This window comes from Oncorhynchus clarkii, unplaced genomic scaffold (genome assembly GCF_045791955.1).
Source record: "Oncorhynchus clarkii lewisi isolate Uvic-CL-2024 unplaced genomic scaffold, UVic_Ocla_1.0 unplaced_contig_9595_pilon_pilon, whole genome shotgun sequence".
Classification (NCBI taxonomy): Eukaryota; Metazoa; Chordata; class Actinopteri; order Salmoniformes; family Salmonidae; genus Oncorhynchus; species Oncorhynchus clarkii.
The window spans coordinates 86,345-101,360 of NW_027257925.1; the positions used below are offsets into that span (position 1 = coordinate 86,345).

Below are 15,016 nucleotides of genomic sequence, written 5' to 3' on the forward strand. Positions count from 1 at the left end.
CCCAACCTGGCCTAGAAACACCTCTCATCATAGTGTCCCATGAAACCCAACCAGTCCTAGAAACACCTCTCATCATAGTGTCCCATGAAACCCAACCAGTCCTAGAAACACCTCTCATCATAGTGTCCCATGAAACCCAACCAGTCCTAGAAACACCTCTCATCATAGTGTCCCATGAAACCCAACCTGTCCTAGAAACACCTCTCATCATAGTGTCCCATGAAACCCAACCAGTCCTAGAAACACCTCTCATCATAGTGTCCCATGAAACCCAACCTGTCCTAGAAACACCTCTCATCATAGTGTCCCATGAAACCCAACCTGTCCTAGAAACACCTCTCATCATAGTGTCCCATGAAACCCAACCTGTCCTAGAAACACCTCTCATCATAGTGTCCCATGAAACCCAACCTGGCCTAGAAACACCTCTCATCATAGTGTCCCATGAAACCCAACCTGGCCTAGAAACACCTCTCATCATAGTGTCCCATGAAACCCAACCAGTCCTAGAAACACCTCTCATCATAGTGTCCCATGAAACCCAACCTGTCCTAGAAACACCTCTCATCATAGTGTCCCATGAAACCCAACCTGTCCTAGAAACACCTCTCATCATAGTGTCCCATGAAACCCAACCTGGCCTAGAAACACCTCTCATCATAGTGTCCCATGAAACCCAACCAGTCCTAGAAACACCTCTCATCATAGTGTCCCATGAAACCCAACCTGTCCTAGAAACACCTCTCATCATAGTGTCCCATGAAACCCAACCTGTCCTAGAAACACCTCTCATCATAGTGTCCCATGAAACCCAACCAGTCCTAGAAACACCTCTCATCATAGTGTCCCATGAAACCCAACCAGTCCTAGAAACACCTCTCATCATAGTGTCCCATGAAACCCAACCAGTCCTAGAAACACCTCTCATCATAGTGTCCCATGAAACCCAACCAGTCCTAGAAACACCTCTCATCATAGTGTCCCATGAAACCCAACCTGTCCTAGAAACACCTCTCATCATAGTGTCCCATGAAACCCAACCTGGCCTAGAAACACCTCTCATCATAGTGTCCCATGAAACCCAACCTGGCCTAGAAACACCTCTCATCATAGTGTCCCATGAAACCCAACCAGTCCTAGAAACACCTCTCATCATAGTGTCCCATGAAACCCAACCAGTCCTAGAAACACCTCTCATCATAGTGTCCCATGAAACCCAACCAGTCCTAGAAACACCTCTCATCATAGTGTCCCATGAAACCCAACCTGTCCTAGAAACACCTCTCATCATAGTGTCCCATGAAACCCAACCAGTCCTAGAAACACCTCTCATCATAGTGTCCCATGAAACCCAACCAGTCCTAGAAACACCTCTCATCATAGTGTCCCATGAAACCCAACCTGTCCTAGAAACACCTCTCATCATAGTGTCCCATGAAACCCAACCAGTCCTAGAAACACCTCTCATCATAGTGTCCCATGAAACCCAACCTGTCCTAGAAACACCTCTCATCATAGTGTCCCATGAAACCCAACCAGTCCTAGAAACACCTCTCATCATAGTGTCCCATGAAACCCAACCTGTCCTAGAAACACCTCTCATCATAGTGTCCCATGAAACCCAACCAGTCCTAGAAACACCTCTCATCATAGTGTCCCATGAAACCCAACCAGTCCTAGAAACACCTCTCATCATAGTGTCCCATGAAACCCAACCTGTCCTAGAAACACCTCTCATCATAGTGTCCCATGAAACCCAACCTGTCCTAGAAACACCTCTCATCATAGTGTCCCATGAAACCCAACCTGTCCTAGAAACACCTCTCATCATAGTGTCCCATGAAACCCAACCTGTCCTAGAAACACCTCTCATCATAGTGTCCCATGAAACCCAACCTGTCCTAGAAACACCTCTCATCATAGTGTCCCATGAAACCCAACCTGTCCTAGAAACACCTCTCATCATAGTGTCCCATGAAACCCAACCTGTCCTAGAAACACCTCTCATCATAGTGTCCCATGAAACCCAACCAGTCCTAGAAACACCTCTCATCATAGTGTCCCATGAAACCCAACCTGTCCTAGAAACACCTCTCATCATAGTGTCCCATGAAACCCAACCAGTCCTAGAAACACCTCTCATCATAGTGTCCCATGAAACCCAACCAGTCCTAGAAACACCTCTCATCATAGTGTCCCATGAAACCCAACCTGTCCTAGAAACACCTCTCATCATAGTGTCCCATGAAACCCAACCTGTCCTAGAAACACCTCTCATCATAGTGTCCCATGAAACCCAACCAGTCCTAGAAACACCTCTCATCATAGTGTCCCATGAAACCCAACCTGTCCTAGAAACACCTCTCATCATAGTGTCCCATGAAACCCAACCTGTCCTAGAAACACCTCTCATCATAGTGTCCCATGAAACCCAACCTGTCCTAGAAACACCTCTCATCATAGTGTCCCATGAAACCCAACCTGTCCTAGAAACACCTCTCATCATAGTGTCCCATGAAACCCAACCTGTCCTAGAAACACCTCTCATCATAGTGTCCCATGAAACCCAACCTGTCCTAGAAACACCTCTCATCATAGTGTCCCATGAAACCCAACCTGTCCTAGAAACACCTCTCATCATAGTGTCCCATGAAACCCAACCTGTCCTAGAAACACCTCTCATCATAGTGTCCCATGAAACCCAACCTGTCCTAGAAACACCTCTCATCATAGTGTCCCATGAAACCCAACCTGTCCTAGAAACACCTCTCATCATAGTGTCCCACGAAACCCAACCAGTCCTAGAAACAACTCTCATCACAGTGTTGGATTGTCTGTATAAGGTGGTAGTGAATGGGGAATCCTCCTCCATCATGCATTGTCTGTATAAGGTGGTAGTGAATGGGTGAATCCTCGCTCCAGCATGCATTGTCTGTATAAGGTGGTAGTGAATGGGTGAATCCTCGCTCCAGCATGCATTGTCTGTATAAGGTGGTAGTGAATGGGTGAATCCCCCCTCCAGCATGCATTGTCTGTATAAGGTGGTAGTGAATGGGTGAATCCTCCCTCCAGCATGCATTGTCTGTATAAGGTGGTAGTGAATGGGTGAATCCTCGCTCCAGCATGCATTGTCTGTATAAGGTGGTAGTGAATGGGTGAATCCTCCCTCCAGCATGCATTGTCTGTATAAGGTGGTAGTGAATGGGTGAATCCTCGCTCCAGCATGCATTGTCTGTATAAGGTGGTAGTGAATGGGTGAATCCTTCCTCCAGCATGCATTGTCTGTATAAGGTGGTAGTGAATGGGTGAATCCCCCCTCCAGCATGCATTGTCTGTATAAGGTGGTAGTGAATGGGTGAATCCCCCCTCCAGCATGCATTGTCTGTATAAGGTGGTAGTGAATGGGATGCATATACACACATGTATTATCTGGGATTTCTAAATGCTGGAGGGAGGATAAGTGGGGGGGTGAAGGGAGGATGACGAGGAGAAGTAAGATGGAAGGTGAGTGGAGGGGGTGAAGGGAGGACGACGATGAGAAGTAAGGTGGAAGGTGAGGGGGATGAAGGGAGGATGACGAGGAGAAGTAAGATGGAAGGTGAGGGGGGGTGAAGGGAGGATGAGGAGGAGAAGTAAGATGGAAGGTGAGGGGGGGTGAAGGGAGGACGACGAGGAGAAGTAAGATGGAAGATGAGTGGGGGGGTGAAGGGAGGATGACGAGGAGAAGTAAGGTGGAAGGTGAGGGGGGGTGAAGGGAGGATGACGAGGAGAAGTAAGATGGAAGATGAGTGGGGGGGGTGAAGGGAGGATGACGAGGAGAAGTAAGATGGAAGGTGAAGGGGGATGAAGGGAGGATGAGAAGGAGAAGTAAGATGGAAGATGAGTGGGGGGTGAAGGGAGGATGACGAGGAGAAGTAAGGTGGAAGGTGAAGGGGGATGAAGGGAGGATGAGGAGGAGAAGTAAGATGGAAGATGAGTGGGGGTGAAGGGAGGATGACGAGGATAAGTAAGATGGAAGATGAGTGGGGGGTGAAGGGAGGATGACGAGGAGAAGTAAGGTGGAAGGTGAAGGGGGATGAAGGGAGGATGAGGAGGAGAAGTAAGATGGAAGATGAGTGGGGGTGAAGGGAGGATGAGGAGGAGAAGTAAGGTGGAAGATGAGTGGGGGGGATGAAGGGAGGATGACGAGGAGAAGTAAGGTGGAAGGTGAGGGGGGATGAAGGGAGGATGAGGAGGAGAAGTAAGATGGAAGGTGAGGGGGGATGAAGGGAGGATGAGAAGGAGAAGTAAAATGGAAGGTGAGGGGGGATGAAGGGAGGATGACGAGGAGTAGTAAGATGGAAGGTGAGGGGGGATGAAGGGAGGATGACGAGGAGAAGTAAGATGGAAGGTGGGGGGATGAAGGGAGGATGACGAGGAGAAGTAAGCTGGAAGATGAGTGGGGGGTGAAGGGAGGATGACGAGGAGAAGTAAGGTGGAAGGTGAAGGGGGATGAAGGGAGGATGAGGAGGAGAAGTAAGATGGAAGATGAGTGGGGGTGAAGGGAGGATGAGGAGGAGAAGTAAGGTGGAAGATGAGTGGGGGGGGATGAAGGGAGGATGACGAGGAGAAGTAAGGTGGAAGGTGAGGGGGGATGAAGGGAGGATGAGGAGGAGAAGTAAGATGGAAGGTGGGGGGATGAAGGGAGGATGACGAGGAGAAGTAAGGTGGAAGGTGAGGGGGGGGTGAAGGGAGGATGACGAGGAGAAGTAAAATGGAAGGTGAGGGGGGATGAAGGGAGGATGACGAGGAGTAGTAAGATGGAAGGTGAGGGGGGATGAAGGGAGGATGACGAGGAGAAGTAAGATGGAAGATGGGGGGATGAAGGGAGGATGACGAGGAGAAGTAAGGTGGAAGGTGAGGGGGGGTGAAGGGAGGATGACGAGGAGAAGTAAGATGGAAGGTGAGGGAGGGTGAAGGGAGGATGACGAGGAGAAGTAAGATGGAAGGTGAGGGGGGGTGAAGGGAGGATGACGAGGAGAAGTAAGATGGAAGGTGAGGGGCGATGAAGGGAGGATAACGAGGAGAAGTAAGATGGAAGGTGAGGGGGGATGAAGGGAGGATGACGAGGAGAAGTAAGATGGAAGGTGAGGGGGGTGATGTGAGGATGACAAGGAGAAGTAAGTGTACACAGTGTACATATTACATATGGATTAGTATAAACTGTCTCTACATACTACATGTGGATTAGTATAAACTGTCTCTACATACTACATGTGGATTAGTATAAACTGTCTCTACACACTGCATGTGGATTAGTATAAACTGTCTCTACATACTACATGTAGATTAGTATAAACTGTCTACATATTACATATTACATACATGTGGATTAGTATAAACTGTCTCTACATACTACATGTGGATTAGTATAAACTGTCTCTACATACTACATGTGGATTAGTATAAACTGTCTCTACATACTACATGTGGATTAGTATAAACTGTCTCTACATACTACATGTGGATTAGTATAAACTGTCTCTACATACTACATGTGGATTAGTATAAACTGTCTCTACATACTACATGTGGATTAGTATAAACTGTCTCTACACACTACATGTGGATTAGTATAAACTGTCTCTACATACTACATGTGGATTAGTATAAACTGTCTCTACATACTACATGTGGATTAGTATAAACTGTCTCTACACACTACATGTGGATTAGTATAAACTATGTCTCTACATACTACATGTGGATTAGTATAAACTGTCTCTACACACTACATGTGGTATATAGTATACACTCTGATTGTGATTATGTAAGATGGAAGGATGAGAGGGAGGAGTGTGATGGGAGGAGAAGAGAGGAGTGATGAGAGGATGTAAGGGTCCTTACCTGGTGGTCCTGGGGGACCTCTGGGGCCCTGTGTCCCCACACCTTGACTCCCCCTTTCCCCCTTCTCTCCTGGGAGACCTGAGGACAGACGACACACACAGTACATATGACCTTGACCTTAACAGAAAGTCACCATGTCCTCATGCAACTTCTCACATTCTCCTAGTTACTCTCTGATAGCCAGTACACTGTTCTTCATCTAGTCAGACTGTCCTCTACTATGTCTGGTCTTCATCTAGTCACACTGTCCTCCTCTACTATGTCTGTTCTTCATCTAGTCAGACTGTCCTCCTCTACTATGTCTGGTCTTCATCTAGTCAGACTGTCCTCTACTATGTCTGGTCTTCATCTAGTCAGACTGTCCTCTACTATGTCGGTCTTCATCTAGTCAGACTGTCCTCTACTATGTCTGGTCTTCATCTAGTCAGACTGTCCTCTACTATGCCTGTTCTTCATCTAGTCAGACTGTCCTCTACTATGTCTGGTCTTCATCTAGTCAGACTGTCCTCTACTATGTCTGGTCTTCATCTAGTCACACTGTCCTCCTCTACTATGTCTGTTCTTCATCTAGTCAGACTGTCCTCCTCTACTATGTCTGGTCTTCATCTAGTCAGACTGTCCTCCTCTACTATGTCTGGTCTTCATCTAGTCAGAGTGTCCTCCTCTACTATGTCTGGTCTTCATCTAGTCAGACTGTCCTCCTCTACTATGTCTGGTCTTCATCTAGTCAGACTGTCCTCTACTATATCTGGTCTTCATCTAGTCAGACTGTCCTCCTCTACTCTGTCTGGTCTTCATCTAGTCAGACTGTCGTCCTCTACTATGTCTGGTCTTCATCTAGTCAGACTGTCCTCCTCTACTCTGTCTGGTCTTCATCTAGTCAGAATGTCCTCCTCTACTATGTCCGGTCTTCATCTAGTCAGACTATCCTCCTCTACTATGTCTGGTCTTCATCTAGTCAGACTGTCCTCTACTATATCTGGTCTTCATCTAGTCAGACTGTCCTCCTCTACTATGTCTGATCTTCATCTAGTCAGACTGTCCTCCTCTACTATGTCTGGTCTTCATCTAGTCAGACTGTCCTCCTCTACTATCATTGCATTAACTACTCAATAAGCCAGTTCTTTTTCCTCTGGTGGATGTGCCCAACCTAGTCCATTAGTATGCCTTGGTTTCCCTGCTGTACCATCCCCTGCCAAGCTGAACCAAGCCAAACTCCTGCTCTAGCAAGTCCTGCCAAGCTGAGTCAGAGGAGTGGTGGTTAATGGTGCTGTTTAACACCAGGCTGAAACTCTGTTAATGGTGCTGTTTAGCACCAGGCTGACACTCTGTTAATGGTGCTGTTTAACACCAGGCTGACACTCTGTTAATGGTGCTGTTTAGCACCAGGCTGACACTCTGTTAATGGTGCTGTTTAACACCAGGCTGACACTCTGTTAATGGTGCTGTTTAACACCAGGCTGACACTCTGTTAATGGTGCTGTTTAACACCAGGCTGACACTCTGTTAATGGTGCTGTTTAACACCAGGCTGACACTCTGTTAATGGTGCTGTTTAACACCAGACTGACACTCTGTTAATGGTGCTGTTTAACACCAGGCTGACACTCTGTTAATGGTGCTGTTTAGCACTAGGCTGACACTCTGTTAATGGTGCTGTTTAACACCAGGCTGACACTCTGTTAATGGTGCTGTTTAACACCAGGCTGGCACTCTGTTAATGGTGCTGTTTAACACCAGGCTGACACTCTGTTAATGGTGCTGTTTAACACCAGGCTGACACCCTGTTAATGGTGTTTCAGACTGGTCAGTCATATATCTAGCTAGCTATGAGGATGTTTCAGACTGGTCAGTCATGTCTCTAGCTATGAGGATGTTTCAGACTGGTCAGTCATATCTCTAGCTATGAGGATGTTTCAGACTGGTCAGTCATATCTCTAGCTATGAGGAGGATGTTTCAGACTGGTCAGTCATATCTCTAGCTATCAGTCATATCTCTAGCTATGAGGATGTTTCAGACTGGTCAGTCATATCTCTAGCTATGAGGATGTTTCAGACTGGTCAGTCATATCTCTAGCTATGAGGATGTTTCAGACTGGTCAGTCATATCTCTAGCTATGAGGAGGATGTTTCAGACTGGTCAGTCATATCTCTAGCTATGAGGAGGATGTTTCAGACTGGTCAGTCATATCTCTAGCTATGAGGATGTTTCAGACTGGTCAGTCATATCTCTAGCTATGAGGATGTTTCAGACTGGTCAGTCATATCTCTAGCTATGAGGATGTTTCAGACTGGTCAGTCATATCTCTAGCTATGAGGATGTTTCAGACTGGTCAGTCATATCTCTAGCTATGAGGATGTTTCTATGAGGATCTGTATGGTCTGGTCAGTCATATCTCTAGCTATGAGGATGTTTCTGGATCTGTTGGTCTGGGCAGGAGGGGAGGATCAATCCAACCCAGGACTTGTTTCTTCCATCAACAGTGTGAGTGACAGACCAGGGACACAATAGCTCATGAAAAGACAACTAGGAAAGTTTTAAAAAATGTGTTTTACATTTCTGTCATTTACCAGACACACTTCTCCTGAGTGACTTACAGTAGTGAGTCCATACTTATTTTGTATTGGTCCCCCATGGGAATCCAACTCACAACCCTGGTGTTGGAAGTGTCATCCTCTACCAACTGGTTCAGACCAGGGAATCAAACTCACAACCCTGGCGTTGGAAGTGTCATCCTCTACCAACTGGTTCAGGCCAGGGAATCAAACTCACAACCCTGGTGTTGGAAGTGTCATCCTCTACCAACTGGTTCAGGCCAGGGAATCAAACTCACAACCCTGGTGTTGGAAGTGTCATCCTCTACCAACTGGTTCAGGCCAGGGAATCAAACTCACAACCCTGGCGTTGGAAGTGTCATCCTCTACCAACTGGTTCATGCCAGGATATCAATCTCACAACCCTGGTGTTGGAAGTGTCATCCTCTACCAACTGGTTCAGGCCAGGGAATCAAACTCACAACCCTGGTGTTGGAAGTGTCATCCTCTACCAACTGGTTCAGGCCAGGATATCAATCTCACAACCCTGGTGTTGGAAGTGTCATCCTCTACCAACTGGTTCAGGCCAGGATATCAATCTCACAACCCTGGTGTTGGAAGTGTCATCCTCTACCAACTGGTTCAGGCCAGGATATCAATCTCACAACCCTGGTGTTGGAAGTGTCATCCTCTACCAACTGGTTCAGGCCAGGATATCAATCTCACAACCCTGGTGTTGGAAGTGTCATCCTCTACCAGCTGGTTCAGGCCAGGGAATCAAACTCACAACCCTGGTGTTGGAAGTGTCATCCTCTACCAACTGGTTCAGGCCAGGGAATCAAACTCACAACCCTGGTGTTGGAAGTGTCATCCTCTACCAACTGGTTCAGGCCAGGGAATCAATAGCAAGGTAATATACTGGTTTGTTATGGCCATCCAATGGCTTCTAATGAAGCAATAAGGCACGAGGAAGTGTAGTATATGGCCAATATACCACGGCTAAGGGCTGATCTTATGTAAGACACAACGCGGAGCGCCTGGACACAGCCCTTAGCCGTGGTATATTGGCCATATACCACAAACCCCCGAGGTGCCTTACTGCTATTATAAACTGGTTACCAACATAGTTAGAGCAGTAAAAAAAAATGTTTTGTCATACCCGTGGTACAGTATATGGTCTGATATATCACGTCTGTCAGTCAATCAGCATTCAGGGATCGATGCACCCAGTTTATAATGATGTATAAAAACACTGTACTGTACCTCTCTCCCCCGGTCGTCCATCCTGTCCGTTGGTCCCAGGGAACCCTGGTCTGCCTGTGGGCCCCCCCTCTCCCTGTGGCCCTGGCAGACCCCTGCGACCAGGCTCTCCTGGAGGTCCCGGTACCGTCCTCACAGACACTGACTGGCTGGGGATCTGGTTCAGGATGGAGCTGTAGCGAGACAGGTGACCTGAGGGAGGAAGAGAGGAGGGGAGGGGATGGAGAGGTTTGGGGGTGAGTCGGATGAGAGATTGTTGTAGAGAACAGTATGTATGGACAAAAATATCTAGAGAGAGAGAGAGAAAGAGAGAGAAAAAAGCTGGGTTGAGAACTCACTCTGAATCAGTTGCTCACACACTTGGCGTGCTAAGGCCCTGACGGTAGCTTGAGACTGCAGGTCTCCCTACAAAACAAGCAAAAAGCACTGGATTGACACAGCTCCACGTTCGCACACACACACACACACACACACACACAGAGAACACTCCCAGGGGGCATGTTTAATGAACTAGTCTGTGTGTGTGTGTGCGTGTGTGCGTGTGTGCGTGTGTGTGTGTGTGCGCGCGCGCGCGTGCGTGTGTGTGTGTGGGCGTTTAATAACTCCACTCCACCTCTAACTCTGAGGCTGGGGGCCTTTTGTGTTGAAGTCTCCCAACAATCCAAGAGACTGACCAGAAAATAACACAGAGCTTTAATCTCACGAAGCAAAGAGGTTTTGATCCAAGGCTATTTAACATGAGCACAACATCCCCCTAAAAGGTTTTAATAAACACAGTGTACCTGAATGTCTGGGGTTTGATTCACATGTAACTGTTCTAGCAGGTCTTACATGAACTCCTAGAAAACACACTGTGGAGCTATAAACCGAGGGAGGAAGGCAGAGAGCTGTGAAGAGACACCTGCATCCCAAACAGCAACCTAGTCCCTATATAGTGCACTACTTATGACCAAGACCCATAGGTTTTCTGATCTAAAGTAGTGCACTATATAGGGAATAGGGTGCCATTTGGGATGGATGTTTCATCTGAGACACAGGGCTGTTAGAGAGCCTCTTAATCCCAGAGCTGATAAACTGCAATTATGCCTGATTTGAGGGTTGAAGCTACGGAAGTATTCCTACACTCCACTTGAATATAAACTGTGTCTGAAATGAAGCATTGGTCTGAGAGTGAACTTACCCGTTCACCCTTGTCTCCTTTGGTACCAGCAGAGCCCTGTAACAGAGATAATATATTATAAACATCCTTTGGTACCAGCAGAGCCCTGTAACAGAGATCATATATTATAAACATCCTTTGGTACCAGCAGAGCCCTGTAACAGAGATAATATATTATAAACATCCTTTGGTACCAGCAGGGCCCTGTAACAGAGATCATATATTATAAACATCCTTTGGTACCAGCAGGGCCCTGTAACAGAGATAATATATTATAAACATAATTTGGTACCAGCAGGGCCCTGTAACAGAGATAATATATTATAAACATCCTTTGGTACCAGCAGGGCCCTGTAACAGAGATAATATATTATAAACATCCTTTGGTACCAGCAGGGCCCTGTAACAGAGATCATATATTATAAACATCCTTTGGTACCAGCAGGGCCCTGTAACAGAGATCATATATTATAAACATCCTTTGGTACCAGCAGGGCCCTGTAACAGAGATAATATATTATAAACATCCTTTGGTACAAGCAGGGCCCTGTAACAGAGATACTATATTATAAACATCCTTTGGTACCAGCAGGGCCCTGTAACAGAGATAATATATTATAAACATCATTTGGTACCAGCAGGGCCCTGTAACAGAGATAATATATTATAAACATCCTTTGGTACCAGCAGGGCCCTGTAACAGAGATAATATATTATAAACATCCTTTGGTACCAGCAGGGCCCTGTAACAGAGATAATATACTATAAACATCCTTTGGTACCAGCAGGGCCCTGTAACAGAGATAATATATTATAAACATCCTTTGGTACCAGCAGGGCCCTGTAACAGAGATAATATATTATAAACATCCTTTGGTACCAGCAGGGCCCTGTAACAGAGATCATATATTATAAACATCCTTTGGTATCAGCAGGGCCCTGTAACAGAGATCATATAATATAAACATCATTTGGTACCAGCAGAGCCCTGTAACAGAGATAATATATTATAAACATCCTTTGGTACCAGCAGGGCCCTGTAACAGAGATAATATATTATAAACATCCTTTGGTACCAGCAGGGCCCTGTAACAGAGATAATATATTATAAACATCCTTTGGTACCAGCAGGGCCCTGTAACAGAGATAATATATTAGAACCATCCTTTGGTACCAGCAGGGCCCTGTAACAGAGATAATATATTATAAACATCCTTTGGTACCAGCAGCAGGGCCCTGTAACAGAGATAATATATTATAAACATCCTTTGGTATCAGCAGGGCCCTGTAACAGAGATCATATAATATAAACATCATTTGGTACCAGCAGAGCCCTGTAACAGAGATAATATATTATAAACATCCTTTGGTACCAGCAGGGCCCTGTAACAGAGATAATATATTATAAACATCCTTTGGTACCAGCAGGGCCCTGTAACAGAGATAATATATTATAAACATCCTTTGGTACCAGCAGGGCCCTGTAACAGAGATAATATATTATAAACATCCTTTGGTACCAGCAGGGCCCTGTAACAGAGATAATATATTATAAACATCCTTTGGTACCAGCAGGGCCCTGTAACAGAGATCATATATTATAAACATCCTCTGGTACCAGCAGGGCCCTGTAACAGAGATAATATATTATAAACATCCTTTGGTACCAGCAGGGTCCTGTAACAGAGATAATATATTATAAACATCCTTTGGTACCAGCAGGGCCCTGTAACAGAGATAATATATTATAAACATCCTTTGGTACCAGCAGGGCCCTGTAACAGAGATAATATATTATAAACATCCTTTGGTACCAGCAGGGCCCTGTAACAGAGATAATATATTATAAACATCCTTTGGTACCAGCAGGGTCCTGTAACAGAGATAATATATTATAAACATCCTTTGGTACCAGCAGGGCCCTGTAACAGAGATAATATATTATAAACATCCTTTGGTACCAGCAGGGCCCTGTAACAGAGATCATATATTATAAACATCCTTTGGTACCAGCAGGGCCCTGTAACAGAGATAATATATTATAAACATCCTTTGGTACCAGCAGGGCCCTGTAACAGAGATAATATATTATAAACATCCTTTGGTACCAGCAGGGCCCTGTAACAGAGATAATATATTATAAACATCCTTTGGTACCAGCAGGGCCCTGTAACAGAGATAATATATTATAAACATCCTTTGGTACCAGCAGAGCCCTGTAACAGAGATAATATATTATAAACATCCTTTGGTACCAGCAGGGCCCTGTAACAGAGATAATATATTATAAACATCCTTTGGTACCAGCAGGGCCCTGTAACAGAGATAATATATTATAAACATCCTTTGGTACCAGCAGGGCCCTGTAACAGAGATAATATATTATAAACATCCTTTGGTACCAGCAGGGCCCTGTAACAGAGATAATATACTATAAACACACTCTTTGTAATGGAAGGAAGAGTATGCATGGTCAGTTTTCTCCCACTAAGTTTCAAAGTGCTTTTTGTTCTGACTCACAGCCTGTTTAGGAAAGCTTGTCCTAGTCCCCTGTAGTGGAAACACTGTGACTGTTAGAGAGGTCTATGACCTGCTGGACCGTGAGCTGTCTGTTTTCCTTCGCCAAACACATAAAGCAAATGGATGCATATGTGAGCTAACACATTAGACACCAGAGACAGAAAGCTCTCATAAATATCATGGCCATTTAACGGTTCTGATATCATTCATGCATGTAACTTGGACCACAGTATTTGAGGCGAGAGGTCATTCGATCTTTTGTGAAACATAGAGTCATGCATCGACTACTTTGACCGCGTGTGCGTGTGTGTGTGTGTGTGTGTGTGTGTGTGTGTGTGTGTGTGTGTGTGTGTGTCAGGTGTAGAGTATATTCCAGGAATGATATGCCAAGAGTGGACATTGGAGGAGAGAGGTGGAGCTCAGTGAGCTCAGTGTGGCCCCTAGCTGATCCTCTACCTCTCGTCGCCATGACAACCACACTGACAAGACACACACTCACACAGCCAGTCAGACTAGAGCTCTCCTGAGACCTGTGGAAAAGGGCAGCTATGACAAGTGTCTGAACATTTTAGTGGGATGTGACCAGATTACAGTGAAGTACAAGGTTTTACTTAGCAAGAAGAAGATGGGACAGAGAACCTAGGAAACATGAGAGAGGAAACATGACAGAGGAACCATGACAGAGGAACCACGAGAGAGGAAACACGAGAGAGGAAACATGACAGAGGAAACATGACAGAGGAAACATGACAGAGGAACCACGAGAGAGGAAACATGACAGAGGAAACATGACAGAGGAAACATGACAGAGGAACCACGAGAGAGGAAACATGAGAGAGGAAACATGACAGAGGAACCATGACAGAGGAACCACGAGAGAGGAAACATGACAGAGGAAACATGACAGAGGAAACATGACAGAGGAACCACGAGAGAGGAAACATGACAGAGGAAACATGACAGAGGAAACATGACAGAGGAACCACGAGAGAGGAAACATGACAGAGGAAACGTGACAGAGGAACCACGAGAGAGGAAACACGACAGAGGAAACATGACAGAGGAAACATGACAGAGGAACCACGAGAGAGGAAACACGAGAGAGGAACCACGACAAAGGAAACACGACAGAGGAAACATGACAGAGGAACCACGACAGAGGAAACACGACAGAGGAAACATGACAGAGGAAACATGACAGAGGAAACATGACAGAGGAACCACGAGAGAGGAAACACGACAGAGGAAACATGACAGAGGAAACATGACAGAGGAACCACGAGAGAGGAAACATGACAGAGGAACCACGTGAGAGACCATAATGTGCCATATGGGAGAACTGCTACATGGGAGAGCCAACTGCTTTGAGGCACACAATAAGAAACACGAACAGCTGCCACCATATCCATCCACAGAATGGATGCTGACATTGCTAACCCTTATAAAACAGCCACAAACATCTCATATTGTAATCCAAACAAACCCACGGCTGGAAGTTTCTCACAGGCTAATGATCGTCATGTGTAGAGCCAGATATCTAGCTGATCACAGGCTAATGATTTTCATGTGGGAGTCAGCTATCTGGCTGGGATCAGGCTAATGATCTTCATGTGTAGAGACAGATATCTAGCTGGTCACAGGCTAATGATCTTCATGT

General features: G+C 45.8%; 1 protein-coding gene across 1 annotated transcript in view; it reads right to left on the bottom strand.

Moving 5' to 3' along the window:
* LOC139393661 (collagen alpha-1(XIV) chain-like) overlaps positions 1-15,016 on the bottom strand; it is a 243,447-nt gene that overhangs the window by 13,920 nt on the left and 214,511 nt on the right. Inside the window, exons 43-46 of the mRNA XM_071142003.1 lie at positions 10,861-10,896; positions 10,019-10,085; positions 9,684-9,872; positions 5,887-5,964 (exon numbers count right to left, since the gene is read on the bottom strand). Of these exons, the coding sequence (XP_070998104.1) occupies positions 5,887-5,964; positions 9,684-9,872; positions 10,019-10,085; positions 10,861-10,896 (370 nt within the window). The remainder of the gene's footprint in view (positions 1-5,886; positions 5,965-9,683; positions 9,873-10,018; positions 10,086-10,860; positions 10,897-15,016) is intronic.